Below are 20441 nucleotides of genomic sequence, written 5' to 3'. Positions count from 1 at the left end.
CCGCCCCATCCTGGGCACCAAGGAGACACTCGGTCCAAGTTTGCAGAACGTAATTGGATTTGGATGGATTGGATCAAATTAGATTCGACCTGGCGGGCAGCCTGGCCTGTCTGACACCAGGCCCCTGAAGACCAGGATTTCTGGGAACAACTCTGAAATTATATCTCACTTCCCCTCGAGGAGGGGAGATGAGCAGGGCTTTCTGCTGGACTCAGCACTGCATGGTGTCAAGATGGGGAGTGAGGCCGCGGGAGTGGCTGCACCTGGCCCCGGGGCAGCTCTCTTGTGGTCCAGCTCCCAAGGGTAGACACGGTACAGAGCAGGGGGCCACAGGAGGACAGAGTGAGACAGGGCCCTTCGGTTCCGCAGGCTCGCAGAAGCCTGCTCTGTGCCCAGTTCTGGGCTCCGCCCTTGTTCTGGAGAAGCCTGTGAAGACAGTGTGCCAGCCAGAGCTGGCGGGAATGGGCCGGGCTGCCTCAGAGGAGCTGGGATGGGGCTGCAGCAGGGTGGGGGACCTGAAGTCCCTCCCGGTGTGGAGCCCAGGACCATTCTCCTGGAGCAGAAGTGCTTGGTAACACGCACCTTGCATGCCCCGGGGTTTGCCTTTCACATCCAAACTTCCACTTGGCCCCGTGGCCCTCAGCAGTAGCCCTCCCAGTACTACCCCTGTTAGCTCGCAGTGCTCAGGACCGCCTTCCTGGGCGGACAAGAAGGGAGAGCTCTCCGCTCTGTCCCTGAGGCTCTGAGGCACAGAGGAAGCCATGCCAGGCCCCACGTGTTCCCTGCCCCGACCTGCACCTCCGCAGTCCCTCTGCCACCGTGACTTCATCTGTAAGGTGAGGGGCTGAAGTGGGCCACCCTGGGCTCTCTAAGCCTGTAACCCAGAGCCTCCCAGAGGGACTTGGGCAGAGCTCCCCGGGATACTGTGTTAAGTGAGGGGGAGGGGGCTATCCACGAGTGCCTGCAGGACTTCTCAGAGCCTTTAACGTGTGTTGTGAATTCTCTACATCAGGCGACCTGAGATGCTGTGTTTCATAGAACACAGAGCAGCGAATGCCACAATAGTGCTTTGCAAATTCTCTATGCCTCTCGCCTTGTCCCCTAAATAATAGGCAATGGGTTTAATCTGCTCTGAGGTAAGAAAGGCTTCATTTCTCTCTCCTCTTCCTCCCTCCCTCTTTCTCTCTTCTTCCTCCCTTCTCTCTCTTTCTCACCCCCATTCTTCTTTGCTTTCTTTCAGTTACTGTTTGCTGATCCCTAACTCTGGGCAGGCCCCGTGCTGGGTACATGGGATACAGAAAAGAATAAAGGTCAGGTCTCCCCTCAAATTACCCACGGTTGGCAGGAGAGAGCAACTCAGCAGCTACTCGCATTTTACACAAGGCAGAATGAAGCAGGAGCAGTGTAGAAAAGCTTTAGGAACAGCCCTACTTTCTTAGCAACCCGCTCTGTGCCACACACATTTCATAGTCTTCTCATTTGAGCCTCACGGCAACCCTCGTAGGTACACGTTCTGACAAACCCATTTGTCAGCTAAGAAAAGGGAAGAAGGTATCTGACCAGAGGCTCAGGTACGAGCAGGCGAGCCCTGGCCCCGGCCCCTCCTGCCCGAGGCTCAGCCTTCCCCAGAGGATTTTGATGGTGTGAGCACGTGGCCAGGCTGGCCTGCCGGCCTGGGGGCCGGACTCTCCCTCTGGCGCCTTCGCATCCGCTCCCCAGTAAGATCTCCTGAGCATCTGCCGTGAGCAGCCAGGGTTCTGGGCGCGGGACACAGCAGGGACGAGACACGGCCTCTCGGAGCTCGCTGGCTGGTGGGCGGGACGGCTGCAGGGGGACAGGCACGGGCGAAGTGCAGAGCCGGCCCTCAGCGTCGTGCCAGCTGGAAGGAAGAGACAAAGCCAGGACCCGCGGTCTGCGGGACAGAGCTTGAGCCGCGCCCAGGGAGTGAAGGAAGGCATCAGTGAGCCGCCAAGGGGAGCCACTCAGCTCGGTGCTGCCCTGAGGCGTGGGTCTCATAGGCCAGCCCTTTAGCGCGCCCCTTGCTTAGGACGCCAGAGTGACCTTGCTCATAAGAGCCCGTCACCTTTCACGGAGCCGCTGCAGAGGGCGTGGGCCAGGCCTGCCCAAGGCCGCTCTGCTATACCTCCAGCCCAGTGGGAAGGCCGGTGGTGGCTGCAGAGGGAGAGTGGGGACGCAGAGGACAAGCAGGTGAGAGGTCGGGACCCCAGCTGTCATAAAGCACGGCTGCTCGAGGAACGTCACGCTGCTCGGAAAGGCTAGAGAGGCGACACAAGCAGGAGAGACGAGGCTTCGAGGTGGTTCTGCAGGTGAGCTGAGGCTCCGCCCTCGTGCTCAGCGGCAGCCGGGTGAAGGTCAAAGAGCAGCGAGGGGTTCTGTGCTTCGTTGAGGGGCTGCCCGGAGAGCTTCACAGGGTCTGAATTTGCCTTGAATTCTCATAGGCTCTTAATTCTGAGGACGACGAATAGTAACAGGTGCCATTTATTAGACCAGCTCTGTGCCGGGTTCCTAGTTCGTTCACCCCAGAAAATGCATGCTGCCTGTCAGTCATCTGAGTCCCACAAGTGACCCCCAGACCAGGAGAGCCGTGGCTGGGAGCCCGGCGGCCTGGGTTCCAGGCCTGCCATATGATCTGGGACAGTCACCCCTGCCTCGAGGCCTCATTGTCCCCATTTGGAAGATGATGGCCAGGAGCCGTCCAGCCCTGACCATCTGTGGTCCTGCCAGCCATGATGTCGAGCTTCTCGTGGCCCGCGGAAGCCAGCGCCGCCCCAGAGTGGAGGGAAAGGTCACGCAGTTCCCGTGTCCACAGCTGGGCAAGGGGCTGAGTCACCCACACAGAGGAAGCCGTGCCCCCGGCCCCTAGCTAGGCGGTTGTAGCCTTGTTTGGAGTGGTTGCTAGGGTCATTCTTAAATGTGATGGCAATGCTCTCACGACCACCATGTCAGGAGCCTCCAGAAGCGCTCGGGCTGGGCAGGAGCTCTCCAGCCGTACGTGAGCCTGGCTGTGGGTGGCTGCCGCTGCCAGCTGTGAGGCCCCGACCCGAGGCTATTCCACCTCCCCTCCCTTCGCTGTGGGCACTCGGAGCATCCCCCGCCTGGGCAAGACCTGCCCTGGACGGTGAGGTCACTGAGGAGGCCCGGAGCTCAGCCTGAGTCACCCGGAGAGCAGAGGGGAGCCACACGGCCACCCCCCAGCCAAGAGGACGTGGGTGTCCAAAAGGCCCTTGACTGGCCTGAGGGCCAAGGAGGGCTTCCCGGAGGAGGGAGGGACGTAGTGGCACGGGCGCTACAGTGCACACGCCTTTTGGGGCGGCAGCAGTAGCTGACTGGCCCCGAGAGCGCCCAGTCTGCGGCAGGCCCAGCCGGCGGAGACTCCCCGCTAGAGCAGGCAAGGGTGACAAATGCCTGGAGAACCAGGGGCCCGGGCTCCAGACAGTACGGTCGAGAATCACACCCATCCCCCCTTCTCCTCTGCAAGGACCCCTCCTGTCAGCCAGCTCTCCTTGTTTTAGAAAATACCGTTTTTAACAAAAGATGTACTAATGTTAATGTGTAATAAAGTTTAAATTTCCGTTTTTAAATAAACTAATAGAGATAAATTTCCCCCATTTAATCTCTAGTAAATATTTATAGCCATAACACAGAAACACCAGCTCTTTGGGCTCCAGTTTGACAATCTGATTTGCATAAGTGAGAACATCAAGGTGAAGGAATAATGAGAGTAATAAAATCAGCTGAAACCAGAGGTCAGTGTGCTGAGCAAAATGCATGCTTCATTCATTTTGACTTTTTTTTGTTTTCTTCAACTTCAGACTTTTTTCAGCCTTTATGGTAGCTGCCAGGGTGTTTGTGTTTTAAAACATCTGTCAATTCTCAGTTGCCCCACGCCCAGGCTTAAAGTGGCCGAGGTCAAGACTGAGCTAGTCCTCACCCCTAACAGGAGGCCAGTGAGTCACCTGGGGAAGGAGGTCTCAGGGCGGTGTTGGCGGACAGCAGCTCTTCCTTTCATCTGCACTTAGCCTCTTGATGGACTTGTGACCTCTAACCTCTCACTTGACCCCTGACCTCATAAATTCTGGAAACTCCTCACAAAGCACCAGGAAGATAAACATCCACCGGGGTCAACTGAAGGGGGTTCCAAGCCGCTCCAGGCAGACAGGGAGGGGGGGATCAAGAATTCTGGGGTGGAGGGGATTTCCCAGAAACTGTGGGTGACTCAGAAGAGGGGCCAAACGGCCCACCCCAGGGAACCCTTGTTCTCCCTGATCACACCAGGGCCCTCAGAGTGCATTTTGGCGAGATGCTTGGCCAGCGCTGACCGGGTGGGTGGTGAGTAGAGGCCAGGCCTCCGGAGGTGGATGGTCCATAGTCCCTGCCCTCAAAGCCCGTGGGCAGCCCAGCCGTGCACTCAGCGAGGCCTCTGGGAGGGGAGAAGACAGGGAACCTGGCTGGCGGGGGGGGGGGGGGGGGGGGGCGGGGCTTCCGAATCGGCCAGAGGACGAGCTGCAGGGGCTGCCGGACAGGGCCAACGCGGGCAAGCCTCCAGGTGAAAAAGCCCGCTGCAGCCAGAGCCTGGGGGTGCCGGAGCGGGCAGTGGGGTGGCCCAGCCCTGAGCCCCTGCGGCAGCCTCCCGTTTCTGAAGTTTCCCAGCCAGCAGGGGAGTCCATTGCTAACTGCCCTCTTAAGTTGAGGCCTCGGAGGAAAAGGTGCCTGAGGTTTGCAAACATTTTTGCTTTAAAGAGGAACATCTGCCAACCAGCGGGAATCTCAGGCTGAGATTAGGAACACAGTGACGTGTGTGGCCTGGACCCGGAATCAGCTCGGAGGGCGGAGGGACGCCTGCTCGGGGCTCGCGGGCCTGCAGGGCTCTGCACTGAGGCTGGGGGTTCCGTGGGTCCTGGGGAGCACTGCAATGACCAGGTACACGTGGAGACCCCCTCTGGAAGCTGGGGGATTGTGTGTGTGGCGGAGGGGTGTTTAGTTCAGGACACAGCCGTGGGGCTGGTGAGGACGAGCCTCTGCTGCCCCGGGGTCCAGCGGGCCAGCACGGCAGCGTCTGACTTGTGCAGAAGTGCAGTGAGAGGGGGCTGAGCGGGCTGCCGGCGCCTCTGGGTGCGATGGCTGGAGGCCGGCCGGGGCGTGTCGGCACCATGACCCGTCAGTACTCCTCTGTGTGCCCAGCCTGAAAGGCAGGTCTCCACCTGCCCCACGGGGGCTTGTGGCGTCCCCGTACAAACTGAAAAGTGCTGCGCACCACCATCGTTTTAAATGCCACCCACATCTGCTTTCGTGGGGAAACCATCTAAACCCCTGACCTGGGAAGCATTCTGTGGCCCATGCCCTGTAATCTGACCCAGGTCAGGAGTGTTTCCTCCGTGGGTCCTGCGAGCTCATTGACGGCCCTCCGAACAAGGCCTGGCTCTAGACCTGGGCACCGTGTCCTCAGTTTCCCCCTAGGGAATCACCATCTGGATGACTAGGTGCACCCCCCATGTGCATGCCTTGCACGTGCCAACAGCAGCCCAAGAACACTACGTTTGCTTGTGACATTTCGCCGGTTATCTCTTCTAAGCCTGAAATTTTTTCTCTCCCTGGTCCCCAACCCCTCTCTTGTCTGTCTCTTCCCAGAGGGTATGAACTGCATGAACAAAGACCATGGCTGTGCCCACATCTGCCGGGAGACGCCCAAAGGTGGGGTTGCTTGTGACTGCAGGCCCGGCTTTGACCTTGCCCACAACCAGAAGGACTGCACACGTAGGTAGATGGAGGCAACGGGGTCAGACATCCCCACGCGCCTCCTGCCATTGCTTTGTGGGGGGTCTGTCCAGTCTGCTGGACGTTGCCTGAGAAGGGCACTCAGTCCCCTGGGAGGGGGAGAGAAGGGCAGGGCCCCCCCCCGAAGGGGCCTGGGCGGCATGAGGAACAGGGGCCGTAAGCCCCAGGCTCGGGGATTCCCTGGCATAGTACCACTGACACAGCCCCAGATCTGGGCTGGATCTTAGGCAGGGCCCTGTGTGACAGCCCTGCCGGTGCTCATCGTAACCCCTTCCTTCCCGCCTGCCCCCGACCCGAGAGACCCATTGGCCCTGTGCTCGAGCTCTCCAGCAGGAACGGAGGGACTGTGGGTTCTCAGTGGGCCAGGGCAGCCCTTGGTAACAGAATAGTATAAAGAAGGCAAGGAGGGGACTTCCCTGGTGGCGCAGTGGTTGAGAATCCACCTGCCAATGCAGGGGACACGGGTTCGAGCCCTGGTCCGGGAAGATCCCACATGCCGCGGAGCAGCTAAGCCCACGCGCCACAACTACTGAGCCTGCGCTCTAGAGCCCGTGCTCTGCAACAGGAGAGGCCACCGCAATGAGAAGCCCACGCACCGCAACGAAGAGTAGACCCCACTCACTGCAACTAGAAAAAGCCCGCACGCAGCAACGAAAACCCAATGCAGCCAAAAAATAAATAAAAATTTATTTTTTTAAAAAAATTTATTAAAAAAAAAAAAAAAAAAGGCAAGGAGCTTGGTTCTGGGGGGGGGTCCTAGCACAGGCTGTGCTGAGCTTATTTCCAGGATCAAAGACCAGAGCTCACAGCCTAGCCCTGAAAGGCCCCCTATAAATGATGATACCCTGGGAAATCTGGATTGAATGGTGCCTCTGCTCAAAGGTGCCATTTCAGGACGAGCTCGGAGGTCAGCCTGCAGGACGCAGGCGTAATCCAGCCTCTTACTGTGGTCACCCAGCACTCCCCAGTAGGAGTGGGAGCCGGCAAACGAAGTGAGACGGCGGATGAGCACGCTGAGTCCTCCAAAGCTGCGGACGCACTGCGTCCTCCCAACACTGCGTGGGGGGTGGCGGGACGGGGCCTCCGCTCGCCGGACGCACTGCGTCCTCCCAACACTGCGTGGGGGGTGGCGGAACGGGGCCTCCGCTCGCCGGACGCACTGCGTCCTCCCAACACTGCGTGGGGGGTGGCGGGACGGGGCCTCCGCTCGCCGGACGCACTGCGTCCTCCCAACACTGCGTGGGGGGTGGCGGGACGGGGCCCCGCTCGCCAGGCAGCCAGGATGCCCACATTGATGTGATGTTTGCCGCGTGTCTGCAAAGAGTGGAGGGAGGCTGGTGTGAGTGCTGCTCGTCTCTGGCCAGAGACAAGCGCTTCATGCCAGGCCCACTTTCTGCTGCATAAAAATGGTATGAAGGAGTCTGAGTCCAACTCCCAGGCCGGCCACTGAGCCAGGAGACAGACGCTGACCAGCTCTCCTAAAGAAAATGGCCTTTCTTTCCATCCTTCATTCTGTGGAGAAGACAGCTGGCCTTTGCCAGCCCGTCATCCTTAGTCATCGTGATTCTCTCAGTTGTCCTCCGCTCTCCTCAAACAGTCATCGAGATCTCGGGGACCCACATGCCTCAGACATAGTCCCTGTCACCACGGGAGCTCGTGCTCCAGCCCCCACTCCTGATTCGTCCGTTCCCCAAGGTGAAGACACTTCCTCCTGCCCAGGTTGGTCCCAGATGTGGACCAGCTTCCTCTTCTAGTCGTTCCTGCGGGATCGTAGTGATCAACACGTACGCTGTCACCAAGGGGAGGGCCAATCAGGGACACTGTTGATGGGGAAATGCCTGACTCTAACTCAGGGCCTCCTCTCCTCTACACCAGATGGATCCCTTTAGCTGCAGAGAAACCTCCTGCCACCTGGCAACCTTCAGAACAGAGAAGGAATAACTCCAGCTTCCAAGTCCTCCCCGTGGGGTAATCTGAGCTTCCTCAGCACAAAGGCCAAGGACCAGCATATGTGGCGTGGGCAGGCTTGGTGACAGGCTCGGCCAGGAGGAAAGCACGTTCCTTCAGTCAGCAAGACTGGCTGACGCCCGCCCTGGCCAAGCCCTGAGCTAGGTGCCGGAGGGAGAGAGCTGTGGGCCCCAGGAAGTGGCTGGGACTGACTGACTGGCTGTCTAATCCTATAGTTCCGTGTGGGGCGAGTGCTACAACTGCTACAAGGGGACGGTTTGCTCAGAGAGCATCTCCTGAGGGACCAACCTGGTCTGAGAGGTCAGGGATAAGGAGGGCTCCGTGCACGGCCAAGACTCCCCCACCCCACCTGGGCAGAGAAGAGCTAAGCCCGCGTGCCGAACTTTTGGTAAAGCAGATAGAGTCCCACCCTGTCTGCTCAGTGGCTGGGTGTTGCCCAGGTGTGTGGAGAGTCCAGCACCCGTCCTGGAGCCCAGGAGTGGGCGACTACCGCCCTGCAGCCCTCCTGCGAGGGACGGCACCCCTGGCTGTCCACCCCGTCGGCTTTGGTTTCTTCTGTGCGGTTAATGTGGATTAGCGTAAAGTTAGCTCTGAGACTTCCCTCTAGCCCTTGAGCTCACTTGAGGCCCAGGAAATTCTAGATCTGGAGTTGGGTCGGGGGCTGAGGCCTGGCCCAGGCAGCTGCTGTTAGCAAGCAGGACCACAGGGGACTCTGCCCAAACTTTCCTCCCTCCAGAGCCCAGGACTCGCTCCAGGGCCAGAGGAGGTTTCCTCCATCCTTCTCTGGGTCTTCCCGGAGCTCAGGGCTCAGGGCTTATTTCCATGTACGTGCTATAGGCTCTCTACGTGCTCACGGCTCGGCCTGTGTGGTCTGGGAGATGCACGCGGGCCTGTATAGAGGAAGCAAGAGAAAGTGGCCCTCGCTCCGGTTGCCTCAGACAGGCCCGTGCCCTCCTTAGAGTCACTTGCAGGGTGCCGTCCATCTCCTGGAGCCCAGAGCCTGGAAAGAACTGTCCCCTCACTGTTCCACCCCTGCCCACCCTGAATGGGGCTTTTCTTAGTCCGGAAAGGCACATGATGTCCAGCCCAAAGTGGGGCTCTCGCCTCACCTGAGATCTGTGCTAAGCAGCAGCCCCCTGGGACCTTGGCTTCCCTGAGGCTCCTTCTGTGCAGAGATGAGAGGCCCTGACTCCAGGCTGCCGGGCACCCAGAAATGCTGGGAGAAGAGACACTCCCACACAGAGCGGCCAGAGGGCTTGGTGACAAAGCCCCAGCTGTTTCCTGAAGCAGTTCTGCATGTCCTTGAAGTGTCGCCCCGGAAGCTGGGTCCCTCCTTCGGATGGTCACAAGCTCCCTGTGGAAGAGGCAGCCCGCCCGGGCCACTGGGCGCTGAGGACAGTGTCTGGGACAATGAGCAGGGACCATTCTCCTCGCGTGCTCCTCACCTGGCAGGGAGACTGCGTGTGGCCAGGTTGACGGGGCCAGCGTCGCTCAGGCTGGAAACCCCAGAGCCTCCGTGCTGTGCTCTGGGTGAAAGGAGGACCTGGGAAATGCAGCTGCAGAACTCAGTTCTGAAACACCTGGAATCCTTCACCGGGAAGTTGCCACCAAGTGACCTCCCTCTGGCCCCAGCCCTGCTCATGGGTCACCTGATAAAACGTCATTCAGGCTCTGCCAGTTTGGAATTTTCTGCTCCTCTGACCGTGGTTGGTCTGAGATTTACTTCTGCATACCTGATCATCGTTAGGGTTTTCAAATAAATTCAGAGTGTAGATAGAATTCTGGACAAATGGGTAAGGTCTCCAGGAAGACACCCTGTCCTCAAGGCCCCGGTGTACCATTTGCATACAGATGACGGGCACCCTGTCGCCTTACAGCGGAGTAAAGCAGGGGCAGCAAGAAGCCCTGCCATGGAGATCTTGGATCTCCTTTTGCGATATCCCTCACCCTGGGAAGAGAGGACAATGTGTTTTCTTTTCAGTAAACTTGAATTTCTCCTTTTCCCTACTTCAGACGGGCTCCTGCTTGTTCAGCCCCCTTTTCAGCGACCCGGGTTGCTGATGCTGTGAAACATTTTAAGATCCTGGGCTGAAGGGCAGCAGCTCCTCCAGGCCATAGGCATTGCGCACTATGTAACACGTTTAAATAAAAGGTCATTTTCAAACCTACATCTGAGATGACATTAATTTGCACACGTTCTGTCTGTTTGGACATTTCCTTGGGAGGATTAGGGCTTAGAGTGGATAGAGATTGAGGTGGCTGCTGGGACTTGGAGGGAATAGGCCTCCGTGGGGACATCCTTCCACATGCCCCAAGACGTAAGCAAAAGGAAGAAAGGTCTGCGAGAGCTAAGGAAATGAGCACCCCCCCCCCTCACGTGGGCCTGCCCCCTCCCACCGCCTTGAAGAGTATGCCTGGTATTAGCAGACATTTGCCCCATCGGGACAGGCTATTGTAAAGTGTCTTTTGCAACCTAGGAAGGATAAAACTGTCTAGCTTATCCCTTTCTTCAACTAACACCATCTGAGTGCATCAGCTGTGTGCCAGCTCTGTTCGAAGCCCAGACGACCCAAAGTCCATTCTCTGCCCCACCCCAGTTCGCCTCTAGGGAGTGAGCGATTCCATCCAAGACCCCAGAGGGGCTGATGTCCAGGGAAATGTGTGCCTCTGCACTGACTGTCTCATGTGCCCACTTTCCTCCCCCCATCCCTTAAAGAAACAACCAACGGCGATAAACTAATCGTTTTTGTTGTCATTCTGTTTATACACACGTATGTACACTTTGGGCCTAACTAGTAACCTGTAACTATGGAAACGGAGGCTGCCAGCACAGCTGTGAGGACACGGACACAGGCCCCATGTGCGGCTGCCACCAGAAGTACGCCCTGCACTCAGACGGTCGGACGTGCATCGGTGAGTAAGCGCTTTTGCCAAGCACCGGCACTCTGCGCCACCCTTCCCCCCGGGGTGCCCGTGTGGCCCGGAAGTGGCCACACCCCACTGCATCCTGGTTTCCAAGAAGGAAGCTAAGGGGGGAAAAAGAAAGGGAGCCCCCCACGGTACTGATGGGGCTGGCGGGCGACCCCAAGGGGAGCTTTCTGTGAACACTTCCCAGGGTCGCCCATCCACCCAGACCAAGCGCCTCTGCTTTGTGTCACTGCGGGTTTTCTGAGGGGCCTCATCCTCCGCGTGCAGGTGGTTCCAGGCAGGTGATCTGTGGGGAGGAGGGTGGTGTGTGCACCTTTGGAGGGCAGCTTCCGTTCCTGAAGCACAGGGGTTTCCTCCCCTAATGTGGAGACACACCGGAGACTCGGCCGGCCTGCATCACCACCTCCTTGGTGGTGTGAGCTGCCCACAGCCTCTGGAAAACCAAGAGGTTTTCTCGGAAAACTGCTTTCAGTCTTGGTTGTCTAGAACACCAGGGGAGAGGGTTGGTGTGAATCCCGGGTCAGGTCTGCGTGTTTTTAACTGCTCTCCACTCCCCAGCTACGGGACCTCTCGCTGGACCTCCTCTCCCACCTGGAGCCCCTTCTTCTCGGGTGCCCCCTCCTGACACCCCTCGGGTGTCACCTCACCTGTTACAAGAGTGTCAGTTTCAATCTCTGTCACCTCCATCCTCCTGGTCCTTATTTCCAAGGGGAAGCTTGAGTATTTGTGATTATCTCAAGTTATAATCACTAGTAAGTTCTTTCCCCACTCAAAAATAACAGCCAATTTTTTAACTGAGAAAAAGAGGAGTTTCAAAGTTGGTGCCCAGAGTTCATCCTCTTCTTTCTCTTCAACACTGGCCAAGTTCAGAAACCCCCCACAAGTCAGTTATCATATTCATTTTTTTTAAAAAGGCCCTGTTTTTTTATTATCGACTCAGAAGATATTTCTTGAGGGATTTTCAAGTAACAGAAAAGGGTTGGCAAGCAAGCAAAGCCATGAAGCCCGGAGTCTGCTGTCACCTTCTGTCCCCTGTGGCTCTGCTCCCTTGCACCCTGGGGGCGTCGGGCGGAGGGACCGGGCACCAGTGGTCACGTCCCAGTCCCGGCTGTCGTCCCAGGTGCTGCCTGCGTGGTCCTCCCTTCCTCTGTGTGGTCTCTCCTCTCAGACAGCCATTTTGGGTTTCATTTTATCTCATTCCTCCTGCTTTTCTGGTGATGGTCCCTGATTGCCTGTCTTGTCTGATAACTGACGTTCATTAATTATTTTCAGAGCCAAAAGCCAAACCAAACCAAAGAACTAAAAAAACAAAACAAAAACAAACAAATTCGAAGCAGAACCCGGTCTCAGACCAGTGTCTCTATTGCAGCCTGATCCATCTAGAACCCCCTCCCCCACCTCTCTCCCTGTCTCCACCGTCCCCCCGGGGGCTCTCCCAGGCCCGCCGGCCCCCTTCCTGTCTCGTCTGCTGGGGTCTCCCGCAGCGTTTGCGTCTGCGGCGGAGCCGCCTCTTCCAGCCCCTGGACCAGCGCAAACGGCTGCCGGCCAGACACGCGCCCAGCCTCGTCTAACACTTCGTGTCTTTGTCCACCTGGCTCATCCTCTCTTCTCTTTTTATCCTTTAGTGTCCGCTGCACGTGAAGGTCCCTGCTTGGATCTGCTCTCTAACATAACTTCCCTCTGCCTGCCCCTTCCCCTCCCCTCTCCTTAGAAATCCTTTCCCAGACCCAGCTCCTGGGCCCTGGGCCGTTACTCCCTGCTGGCCCAGAGGACCTTTCATCTGCCTTTGCTCACTGCTCCTCGGGCTCCCCCGAGAGCGGATGTCCCCACGCATCTCGCGCCGAGCCGAGAAACGCGAGCCAGCTCGCCTCACGCGCTCCTCTACGGGAAGCATGCCGGCAGCTCCCGGCTGCCCGGCCGGCTGTCTGTCTCTCTGCACGCTCCTAAAACGGCCGCCCCCTTTGCAGCCTCCCGCTGAGCACTGGGGCGTCTCGCTCCAGTCCTCCATAGACAAGCAGGCAACCAGCGCTGCCCAAATCGACCCCCTGGTTTCTCTGTGTCTGTTCGGTTGGATCCACCGTTGAGTGTATGCGTGTTTGTCCCCCCGTATGTTTTGTTCTTAATTTTGCATGAGTGTTTGACACGTTTTCACGCCCTTGAGACAGGGCGTCTGCTGTCCAGGCGCATCCATCACCGGACCTCGCGGGTCCTGTCCCCTTGTCCTGGCCCTTGTCCTGTGCCTGCCTCTTCAGCCTGAGCCGGGGTGTCTGCAACTGCCTGGGTCTTCGCGAGCTCCGCGGTGGTGCTCTCCACCTCTCCGGCCCCCGCACGTGGCTCCTGTCTGCTCTGACCTCAGCCTCCTCCTGTGTCTGTTTTGCAGATGGGCCCTGTGTCCCATCCGTGTCCTTTTGTGGTCGTCCCTCTTCTGCCCCCCTCCCCCGCCCTGCCGCCTCTTCGCTCTGCCCTGAACACGCCATCTGGAGGTTCCTGGGATTAGCCCCTTGGCGAGGCCCGGCGTGCTGTGTTGGCTTGGTGTGCGCCACGCCAAGAGGCTGACTGTCTTGGGCCGCGGGAAGTGGGCTCTCATTAACCACCGGCTCCGTGTTTGTCCCTTACTTGTGTTTTAGAAAAGGATGAGGCTGCAATTGAGCGCTCTCAGTTCAGTGCCACGTCAGTAGCTGATGTGGACAAGCGGGGGAAACGGCGGCTCCTCATGGGTAACGCTTTTCTTCCACTTCCTTTGTTGTACTTGCACCTTTGTTCGTGTGTGTGTGTGTGTGTGTGTGCGTGGTATGTGCTGGCGTGTGGGGTGTCTGTATACGTGCTTGTGTGTCAGGCTGTGGGAGCTGTGCTGGCGTGTGGGGTGTGGTGTGTGGGGCTGTTTATCCGTGTGGTGTGCCCACGTGTGTGTGGTCGGGCGTGCCGTGGGTGAGTGTGAGGGGCTCTGCTCCAGATGTGAACTCACTTTTTCCTTTTTAAGGTTTTTACCCTTCATCGAATACATGTATTTCTCTGTGTGTTTGTAGCAAAGAATCCAGAGCCAATGTCTAGTGGCTTCTGCCTGTAAGGAGATGTGCTCTGTAAACCCCCTCTACTCGCAGTAATGCCCACATGTGCAGTTAGGATTCCAGGGTCAGCAAAGGAACACTGAGACACAGAAGCAAAATGGGTGTTAGTGTAGAACAGGGGTTCAGGCAGCACGTCTGTATCTGTCTCCTCGCCAGAGAGGAGCCACGTCCAGGGGGAAGAGAACTACATCTAGATGCGGGGCAGCAGGGTCTCAGAGGTGTCCAATCCACCCTGCTTGCTTTATAGTTGGGAAATCTGCTACCCAGAGAGGGGAGGACCGGTCAGGGTCACCTGGCAGCCCCTTCTGGCCCCAAGGCTCCCCAGTCCGTGAATGACCCCAGCCCAAGCCCACTGGGCTGGCAGTCTCAGCCCACTTTTCCCCAGTGCCCCCGCCTCGGGCCCCCGCTTGCCTTGGGGGTCCATGTGATGTCAGCTGCGCTCTGAGCACTGCCCTGGGCTGGATCCAGACTCTAGGGAGGCTTGCCCAGAAACACCTGGGGCCGCTCTGGGCGGCTGGAGGTCTGCTGGTGTGGCTGATCCCGGGCAGGGTGAGGAAAAAGGAGAAAATAACTGCTCTGCAACCGAGCTCGGTCTGCAGAACAGAAGAGCCATCTGTCTCCACATTCATTCGTTCCTCTGGCCCTCAGTCAGTGCCAGTTCTGGGGTCGCTGGCCCCTGGGTGGCACTAGCTGCCAGGCCTCTGGAGCACAGGTATCGGGTCACCTGGGATTGTCACAACCTTCTTTGTGGCACTCCTGTTAGGTCACACCAGCTTTGGGAGCTGTGAGGTCAGGTGGTGCATTTCCCACATCTTGGAGGAGGAAACTGAGACTCATTGGGGTGCCCTGGCTTGCCCAAGGTCACACGTTACCCTGCATAGCTGAGCTTAACCCAGAGGTCACGGCCACGTGGGCCATCTTAAGCGTCGGCGTCACCGGACCATGGAGGTCAGAGCCTAAAGGTCCCAGAGAGGTCACTTAGTTTTGTGGTCCTCGTAGGGACCTCAAAGGAGCCCAGGCATCTAGGGAGGAGAGAGGTCTGAGTGGGGCTGAGGGAGGGATGTGGCCTTGAGTGCTGGCGAGTAGGCTTGAGGTCTCCCCCAGTGAGGCTTTGAGGAGCAAAGGAAACCATGGGCTGGCCGACAGCTCTGTGAACCCCCGGGCCATGCTGGGCAGGACAGATACAGCCCTGTTCTCAGATGAGAGCACTACAGGCCGGAGAGGCCAGAGGACTCACTCTGGTTACACAGGGACAAGCTCAGGCTAGAAGCCCGCCCTCTGCAGGTTCTCTGTACGAGGCTGTCTCATTGACTTGGGCCGTCTGGGTTGGCCTGGGAAGAGCTGGAAACCACGAAGGGGTGGGCTTAGCGGCTCCAGCAATCAGGCGTGTCCACTGCCCTGCACAAAAGGGTGCGTCAGTACTAAGGACTTTCTGAAGAGGTGGCTGGCAGTGGGTGATGGGAACCTAAGAGCTGCTGGTGCCCTGAGGCCCAAGAGGGCCCAGGCCCCTAGGCCTCACTCACAGGAGAGGTGGGCACTGCTGCCTGAGGCCAGAGCTCCAGAGCAGGGCAGGACCAGGAACTGGGCCCCCAGGTGCCAAGCACCCTTCCCAGCAAGAGGATGGTGGCAGACGAGGGCTGAGCTGAGTTGGCATGAAGCAGGTGGGTGGGTACTTGCTTTTTCTAATTAGAGTTGGCAGAGAGAGTGGCTCAGAGCCAGATCCTGGTGCAGGGTCTGGGAGGTGAGGAGGGAGCACTGAGGACACAGGTCCCCCTCACCCCGAGCTTGGGAGGCAGAGTTGGGGGAACAGATCGGGGGACTCGGTGCCAGGCACAGGAAGGGCCAGGGAGATGGATGCTGATTGGCTGCCCCCGCATTCCCACCTCTCTGTCCCCACCCCCACCCCCTTAGAACCTGTCCTGCCCCACCGACAGAAGAGACCTCTCCCTCCTCTGGTCAGGAGTGACAACACTTAAAACAGGGGGACAAGGGCCAACGGCCAAGACCACACGCCTGGCACTAGGTCACTGTCCTCAGAAGCTTCCAGGAAAGGCACTCTCTAGAGCGTAGGTGAGCTCCCCCCTCAAGAGCTCGTAACTCTTAGCACCCGTCCCCTCTGAGAGCAGCCCACGCGGGACACACTTAGGATCCTGCTGGACTTCAAGCCCAACTGGTAGACCCCATGAGGCCTGGCTCCTCCCAGGCTCAGTTAATGGAGGCAAGGAATGGAGGTGAGGGAGGTGACCATCCCCATTCTGCCCTACTGGTCAGAGCACACCTGGGACATCACGTTCAGAGCCCGGCCCCCGTGTGGAGAGAGCAGCCTAGACGGAGTTGGGTCAGCGTCGCCAGCCTGTGGAAGGGAGCACAGGCAGGTCATCCCAGTGGATCCTGGGGCTGGTGGGCCGCTGGAGCCCTGTTTTAGGTCCTGGGGTGGGGGAGGATGGGCGTAGAAGAGACAGAGGGGAAGGAGCTTGTTTTGTGGCCCAGGAGCAGATGAGGAAGCCGAGACGCTGAGGAGTCCACGGCAAGGTCAGACACTGGCTTCCCCTGACTGCTGCGCTGGCCAGCATGGGAGGTCAGAGACAAGGGACTGCTGTGAGAGAAGCCTGGGGGCCGGAATGCCCCACAATGGTCTGCTGTGAGCAGAACCCGTTGTAGTCATGGTACACGGCTCCACCAGAGCAGGGCACGTGTGCTGCGGTCACCTGGTGGCTGAGATGGCCCGGCAGGCGTCTTCCGGCCCTGAGGTGCCGATTGTCTCCTGTGTGGCTGGAGCTCGTTTTTAGGGTGGGTCAGACAGGACTGAGAGAAAGGACTCCCTTCCCCCTCTGCAAGCGAGTGGGCGCAGGACAGCTCTTGCCAGCCCGGAGAGGCTCCGTGAGCACCCGCCCATCCTCGCCACTCTCAGGGGTGACCACACCTCAGCAACAGACTTGTCCTGCAGGCCCAGGGTGAAAGCCCCTTCCGTGTCTCAGGGAGGGTAAGTGACCGACCTCCTCACTGCAGGCTGCTCGCCCCAATATCCCTTCCCCAAACGGAGATGGAGAATTTAGGTTTTATGTGCTTTTGTAGGCTGTTTGAGCCAAAACTATTTCAGAAATATCTTGCGCCCGGACTGCAGAGGTTACAAGCCCCTTAGACGTCTGCAGGTCGTTTAATTAGCAGTCTCACCTCTTAACACAGCCAAGAACCAGGATGTAAGCGAAAACCAGAGCTTCATAGAAAATGTGTGGGACCCTTTACCCACATTTGAGCCTCTTGGTTCCTCTCCGGGAACCTGCCTGCTTTTGTTTCCCCAAGGGCTAGCATTTTAGCTACGGGGTTCCAGGTTTTGAAACACTAACCCAAGCGCAGACTGAACTCCGGCAGCGTCACTCCCTCATCACGGCGCTGGCTGCTGGCCCGGGGCTCTCAGAGGCTCCTGAAGGGACAAGGCTCTGCAGCATGGTGGCCTGGGGCCATTCAGGGCCAGGTGGCGCTGCCCCACTCTTGGGGTCTCAGCTGCACCCAGTAATTGCTGTTTCCAGCTACCCCCCGTCACTGAGCACAGGCCGAGAACAGGTACAGTTATGTTTAAAGAGGCCTCAAATATGTAACTGATCTTAGATTCCCATCAAAATCAGTTAAAATGTTTGGATTTGAGGGTTGGAGAGATAAATTTCAATTATCTGGCCAACTGACTCGTGTGAAACATCTGAGTCCCCAGCTCAGTTTACCACAGGCCGCCTGGGACCCCGCTTACAGCAAGATTGATGAGACACTGTGAGTCAGACTTGTCAACTCCAGGTCTTAAATCGGCTCTTTTCCCACAAGTATGCTTGGGATAGATGCTGTGTTAGTTTCCTATTGCTGCTGTTAACAAGTTACCACAAGCTTAGTGCCTTCAAGTAACACAAATGTATTATCTCCTGTAGGTCAGAAATTTGACTTGGGGCTCACTGGGCTAAAGCCAAGGTGTCAGCACAGGCTGCGTTCTTTCTGGAAGCTCTAGGAACGAATCCATTGCCTTGCCTTTTCTACTTCTACAGGCCACCCACATTCCTTCACTGGTGGCCGCTTCGTCCATCTTCAAAGCCCGCAGCCCTGCATCTCTGACCCCGCTTCCGTCACCACACCTCTTTCTCTGACCTCCCTCTTCCACCTCTAAGGATCCTTATGACCACATTGGGCCCACCCGGATAATCCAGGGTAATCTCCCATCTCAAGCTCCTTAATTTAATTACATCTGCAAAGTCTTTTTTACCATGTAGGGTCACAGGGGATTAAGCCATGGACATTTTAGGGGGCTGTTATTCTGCTGACCACAGATGGTTCAAACATGGGCTGGGAAGAACCTTCCAGGTCATCTGGCTGCTGCGAGCTCTGCTGAGACAGAACCCACATCTGCTCTCTTCACTGGCTTTATCCCCGGGACCACCAATCTCCCAGCACAGGGCTGGAAGTGTGGGAGCGCTGGATGGTGCCCGAAACCCCGCCCCCGCCCCTTCGGTGGGCTTCCGGCGGCCCCTGCAGTCTCCCCAGCGCCCATTGCTCCCCCAGGCGGTCAGTGCACTTCAGCTCACTCCCTCTGCTTTCCAGTCAGCACCCCCAGTGTCTTCCCACAGCCCTGAGAGGCAGCTGTCCCCACTTTACAGACGAAGAAGTGAGGCCCTGAAAAGGGAAGAGAAAGCCCAGGCCACGCCATCAGTGAGCAGTAGTCTGGGCCAAGGTTCAAGGCCTGTGGACTCACTCCCAAGTCCAGGGCCCTAAGTCAGGAGAAGAGCAGGCCTGAGGCTCAGGATAAAGCTCTGATTTGTAGGCTCAGCATCCATTCCAGGTGGAATCTCTTCCCTCCTGAAAGCAGATTCACAGCCAGCCCATTTGAAGGGTTCCCCTAAGCCCAGGAAAGCAGAGGTACCTGTGCTCGAGGCCCAGTGACCACAGCAATAGTTAACCTTTAGTCCCAGCTCCCTCTGGGTCTTGCATTGTCCCCAGTCCCACCTCCCAGCCACCTAGAGGGTTGGTGCTAAAGTAATTCCCATTTTACTGATGAAGAAACTGAGGCACAGAAAGGTAGCTAAGAACTCCTCTCCCTGCACTCCCACAGCTGGCACCTCCCCATCTCCCTGCCCCTCTGCACCCCTGGGCAGGGAGCCCAGGTTCCCCTTCCATTGAATGGGTACAGCGCCATCATACGTTCCCTGGCTGGCCTCAGACGACGGGGGTGTGAGTGGAAGGATGGCTGGGGCCTGGCACACACACAAGACAGTACTCGGTAAGGGAGTTGTTGAGAGAGTTCCAGGATGGGGGCCAGAGGGGCTGGAGACCTGGAAGGCAAGGGGAGACAGGCAGAGTGCGGCAATGACAGTAGCAATGGCTGACATGTGGGGGGCACAGACCGAACCCCATGCTGTCCCCAGCCTCGTATAACCACACAGCCACCCTGAGAGGTCACTTCTCTTGACACTCACACTCCTTCTCCCCAGCTCCCGGCTACTCTGTCCACTCAGGGGTCACCCGCCCACCACTTCTTTTCTGCAGCCACCATCTCTAGGGTCCCTGAGTTTCTCCTAACTTCACCAACCTGTGTCCCTTGCCACCTCGTCCAACCCCTAATTCCAGACCCACACATTCAGTCACCGCCTGGAAGCCACCCTCCACCTGTCCCTCAGGCCCCGTACACGCAGCCTGTCCCAGGCTTCCTGCATCGGTGAGTCATGTCACCTGCCACCCTATACCCAGGTGCCATCTTGCACAGTTCTACCTGGCAAAGGTTTATCCAGACCTAACTGGACCTTCCCTGCCACCTCCATCCCAACTGCTCTCCCCTGTCCACCAGCACCCTGTTTTGTCACAAGTCTGGGACCCCCTGACTAGGGACAGAGGTCAAGTTTGTGCCAGCTCTGATGGCCCCTGGGGACACAGTGCAGGGCCTTGCACAGAGCAGGAGCACAGGAAAAGCTGGTTGGCTCAGAGCAGGAACGAAGGCTTCCTGGAGGAGGTGCCCAGGGATGAGTAGGGCCTCACTGCTCACTCTTCACGCAGGCAGGTGTCTGGGGAGGAAAGGGCGGGAGCTGGAGCCTGGATGAGCCTGGCAATGGGAAGGGTAGATCTGAGGCAAGGGGGGTGACGACCCAGGGCAGTTCCCCAGGTCAGGCTCAGCAGGAAAGCCAGCTGGAGGGAGATGGCGGGTGAACCTTGCAGCCCGGGAAAGGCACCTTCTCCTCCAGCCACAGCCTCCCTGCTAACAGGGCTGAGCCCCAGGCACTGAGCTCGCGTTCAGGAAGAACCGGGGTGGTCAGACTTCACCCCTGTCACTGAACTGATCCCACGTGCGGCTGGTCTCTGGTCAGCTGGGGTCCCCGGCTGAGGCTCTGAGCCCCTGTCCTCAGTTCAGTCACACACACACGTCCTCGGTCTCTCTCACACACACGCACCATGGGCTGGTGGAAGGAGGTGGGACCTGGTGACTCAGCTGCGTCGGGGGGTCGAACCTGGGGGAGAGGGATGGTGCCAGGCGGGGCTTATCAGAGAAAAGAAGGGGAGGCAGGGCACTGGCTGGCCCCGGGTGGGGGGACCGAGGCTCGGAGAGGATGGGACTCACCCACAGCCCCCCTGTGAGTTGGGCAGAACCAGGGATCCTGGCACCTGGGCCCTGGCACTCTGGGGACCAAGTCTGGCTAGAGGGAGTAGTCCAGA

General features: G+C 58.2%; 1 protein-coding gene across 2 annotated transcripts in view; it reads left to right on the top strand.

The window, feature by feature from the left end:
* The window catches only part of SCUBE1 (signal peptide, CUB domain and EGF like domain containing 1), a 134084-nt gene that overhangs the window by 64554 nt on the left and 49089 nt on the right, over positions 1-20441 (top strand). The window contains exons 5-7 of one of the 2 annotated variants that reach the window (XM_082352633.1): positions 5650-5775; positions 10561-10677; positions 13320-13409. In XM_082352633.1, the coding sequence (XP_082208759.1) occupies positions 5650-5775; positions 10561-10677; positions 13320-13409 (333 nt within the window). The remainder of the gene's footprint in view (positions 1-5649; positions 5776-10560; positions 10678-13319; positions 13410-20441) is intronic. The other variant, XM_082352634.1, reaches the window with a different exon arrangement.

This window comes from Balaenoptera borealis (assembly GCF_965194805.1).
Source record: "Balaenoptera borealis genome assembly, chromosome: 13".
NCBI classification, from domain to species: Eukaryota; Metazoa; Chordata; class Mammalia; order Artiodactyla; family Balaenopteridae; genus Balaenoptera; species Balaenoptera borealis.
The sequence above is the reverse complement of the archived record's forward strand: the minus strand, read 5'-3'. Positions and strand labels throughout refer to the sequence as shown.